General features: G+C 31.2%; 1 protein-coding gene across 1 annotated transcript; it reads left to right on the top strand.

Moving 5' to 3' along the window:
• Positions 1 to 397: 397 nt before the first annotated feature.
• Positions 398 to 2,961, top strand: LOC100164441 (protein D3-like). The gene is made up of 6 exons (XM_001949366.5): positions 398 to 1,025; positions 1,103 to 1,219; positions 1,299 to 1,422; positions 1,504 to 1,641; positions 1,763 to 1,838; positions 2,545 to 2,961. Exons 1-6 carry the CDS (start codon positions 999 to 1,001, stop codon positions 2,684 to 2,686), a joined length of 624 nt encoding a protein of 207 aa, XP_001949401.4. The 5' UTR covers positions 398 to 998; the 3' UTR covers positions 2,687 to 2,961.
• Positions 2,962 to 3,676: the final 715 nt, after the last annotated feature.

The raw sequence follows: 3,676 nt of genomic DNA, 5'->3' as shown, positions 1-3,676 counted from the left end.
ATTTTTTGACATTGTTTTGCACAAAGGTAGTAAACCATAATCTTGCAGGTATTTGACAGTAGATCCTTCGGTTAAAAAATTTTTATAAAATTCTTTAACTAGAATTTTAAAAACTATTTTTTCAACTCAAAATTTAAAAAAAAGTTGTATTACTACAAACGACACTAAACCAACTAACCCAGTAACCTGTATTGTTACCTATATGATAAAATATATATCGTTATGAAAAATTAAGATAAAACATATAAATTGGTAGATAATAAATATAAATGATGCGGGATTCCCAGCTATATAGGTAGAACACATAGCATTGATAGACCGCATACTATACTCATATTTATAGTTACGTAGAACACAAAACGGAGGTAGGCCGCATATTGGGAGATAGCCGTACATTAGTACATAATACATATTATTATAATTATTATGTGACTGTAAATATTTTAATTTTTGTTGTATGTTATTTGTTACCATAATGTACCCAACCACTCCACCGCCCCAAAAAAAAAAATCCACCATGACGCCTAGGCGTCATAAAATCTAATTCAGCACCCTACTGTGTGCACCAATATAATTTGTTTCAAATTTATTTTGCCATTACATTTTTAACCGTATTATTAAAAATAATGATAGATAGGTAATAAGCAGCTGTTAATAACATATTATTTAATCTTATTGACCCTGGTTATTATGTTCAAATGTAGTATATTACCTTTATTGTGATAATAATTAATAACTAAAAAATATGTTCCGTGCAGGTAAATGATCCTTTGAAGTTTGAAGTATATTATTGTAAAATTATTATGACCTTCAGAAATCAAAGTAGTAGGTAGGTACTATAGGTACCCAAATACCTAATGGCCAATACCAACTAGTAGGTAGTGTATAATAGTATTATGAATAACTCCAAGTGAACGTTTTGAATCCATTAATTCTTTGATGACCAACTAGTTCAGACTCTTCAGATTTACCTATTGGTTCTTAACTTTTAAGGGATAATGACGTGGTGCTTTAGCTTGTATTTAGTAAGGAATTATTTTGATATAACTAAACATTTTTTTCCACAATTCTTTCGGTTAATTAAAAGAAAAAATTACACTAGGTACAAATATGCATTACGGTCGGCGTATCTGCACACAAATGCAATGTCGATCAAGCTATGAAAAACCAACAAGTGGTACCTGATGTCATTCCCGTTGCTCCCAAAGAAGTTGTACAAGTAAATGAAAAAATAATATACCTATCAACTAGGTAACAAGTTTTCTTAAATCGGAAACAAAAATAAAAATGTATTATAGGTAAATTATATGAGTGGTGCGAAAGCTTTACTTGGAAATGAACTTACACCCACCAAGGTGAAAGACCAGCCGTCAGTTAGTTGGAATGCTGATCCTAATTCATTTTATACACTATGTTTGACCGGTAAGTACAGTATAATTTTAACAAATAGGTTGCAGGTATTTAAAATTGATATAATTTTTTTTTATTGTTATACCCACTCAGAGCCTGATGCTCCGAGCCGGGCTGAGCCTATACAAAGGGAATGGCATCATTGGTTGGTAGGAAACATACCCGGTGGAAATGTGAGCCTGGGAGAAACGCTTTCCGGATACATAGGTTCTGGACCTCCACCAAACATAGGTAGGTAGTAGGTACTATAATGATCAATGTAAGCTTATATAAGCTTATAACTAACCTATCTACCAAGTGCCAAATAACTGTTTCAATTTAAAGATAAAAATAACAACTAACGATTTTGTAGGGCTTAATCGTTATGTGTTTTTAGTATACCAACAACCGTCAAAACTGTCATTCGATGAACCGCGTTTAAGTAATAGGTAATATACGTATAATATAAATAATCAAACATTAATATACTATATTTAGGTACTATACTCTGTTCAGATTAAGATTGAACAGCTCGCTCGACCAAAACACGTTTTTTTCGCGCATTCCGGACACTGGTGGGAGCATAGACCTATTACTATATAACTTATAACTAGTTAATAGGTCTATGGGTGGGAGTGTATGCACGGTGACCAGCATCGGCGCCGACGATCGACGACGGCCGGCGATGACCGTCGGCCAATCACAGGACGCATAGCCATCGCATTGTGGGGGGGGGGGGGTCAGGCACTGTTCGGCGGCTCAGTCTGAATGCGCAACGCAGTTTAATGTTAATAGTTAATCTGGACTGAGAAGTGGGAATATAGTATACTAAATTGTTATTTTGTATAATCCCGTTACAACGAACTCCTAGGGACTGAATTTTTTTTTCGTTGTAATGGCTTTCAAAAAGCTTAATAGCTTTTCGGTAGGGGATTTCTATGACTTTCGTTATGACGGGATTTTTCGTTGTAACGGGAACTTACTGTATTAGATATTTTGTCTATACAGCATTATAGCTATATTTGTATAATATAATATATTATATTGTACTCAAACCATTCAATAAATCTATACCATATATTTAAAATAATATGTAGGTACACTTATAACCATTAAACGTTTTAATAATTTCATGCATATTCTATTTATACATAGATCTGTCGAACATCGTAACAAATTTTCAGTCAATGAGTTTGCATTGAAGTACAATCTAGGAACACCTGTGGCTGGTAATTTTTATCTAGCCCAATACGATGATTATGTTCCAATATTATACCAATTATTAGGAATAAATTAATTTAATTTCAAGTTAAATCAAAACTAACCTATAGTAAGTTTGTAATTATAAATGATTCCCAATTATTGATGTAGAAAATATTATTGAAGTGACTATTTGACTTTTTAAGTCTGCATTTTTTTTTGTATAATAATTATGTTACCTAGTTGGTAGATACCCACCTATACCTATGTTCTTTCTACTTCACTATTGTGTTTATGAATAAATTGCATTATTAATATTTTGTACTATTTTTGTGATGAAAGTGTTTAATATATACAAATCACAACAAAAATCCTTCGTAAACTACCTACGGGTAAAAATGGCTAAGTAAAAAAAATATAAGATCTTTAAGCAATATAAAGATGTGATATCATGAATAAATGCTAAGTATATTGAATTTAAGTAAACTTATTTTATTTCAATAATTTATTTACTTAGCGAGGAATTATTTCTTAAAAGAAACAAAGTGTGATAAACAAAATAATTAAATGGCGAAGGACTATTAAAATATAACTAATTATTATTTTAAAAATATTATTAATATTTATATACTATTCTAAATAATTCTTCGCCGAGTAAATAAATTATTAAAACAAAATAAGTTTACTTAAATTCAATATAATTAGCATTTACTCATGATATCACATCTTTATATTGCTTAAAGATCTTATATTTTTTTCTTAGCCATTTTTACAAGTAGTTAACGAAGGTTTTTAGTTGTGATATCATCAATTTTATCGTTATTAAATATTGAGTATTTACACAATAATCTATAAGAACGGTAATATTGTTGGTAACGTTGGCAACGCTGATGCGACGACGACTACAACGGCGGCATCGTGATTCTTAATATAAATTTCCAGGCTGTCAGCGCACTATTTATTTTCTCTCTCTGGCCCACGCGCAACATAGACAAAACGCACTTACGCAAAATCATTTTTTCTATGCGTTTAAGTAATCTTAGAGTAAAGTCACCCATGACAAAAAAGATAGAGAATAATACTTTTG

This window comes from Acyrthosiphon pisum, chromosome A1 (assembly GCF_005508785.2).
Source record: "Acyrthosiphon pisum isolate AL4f chromosome A1, pea_aphid_22Mar2018_4r6ur, whole genome shotgun sequence".
In the NCBI taxonomy this organism is placed as follows: domain Eukaryota; kingdom Metazoa; phylum Arthropoda; class Insecta; order Hemiptera; family Aphididae; genus Acyrthosiphon; species Acyrthosiphon pisum.
This window is presented reverse-complemented; position numbering and strand designations above follow the sequence as displayed.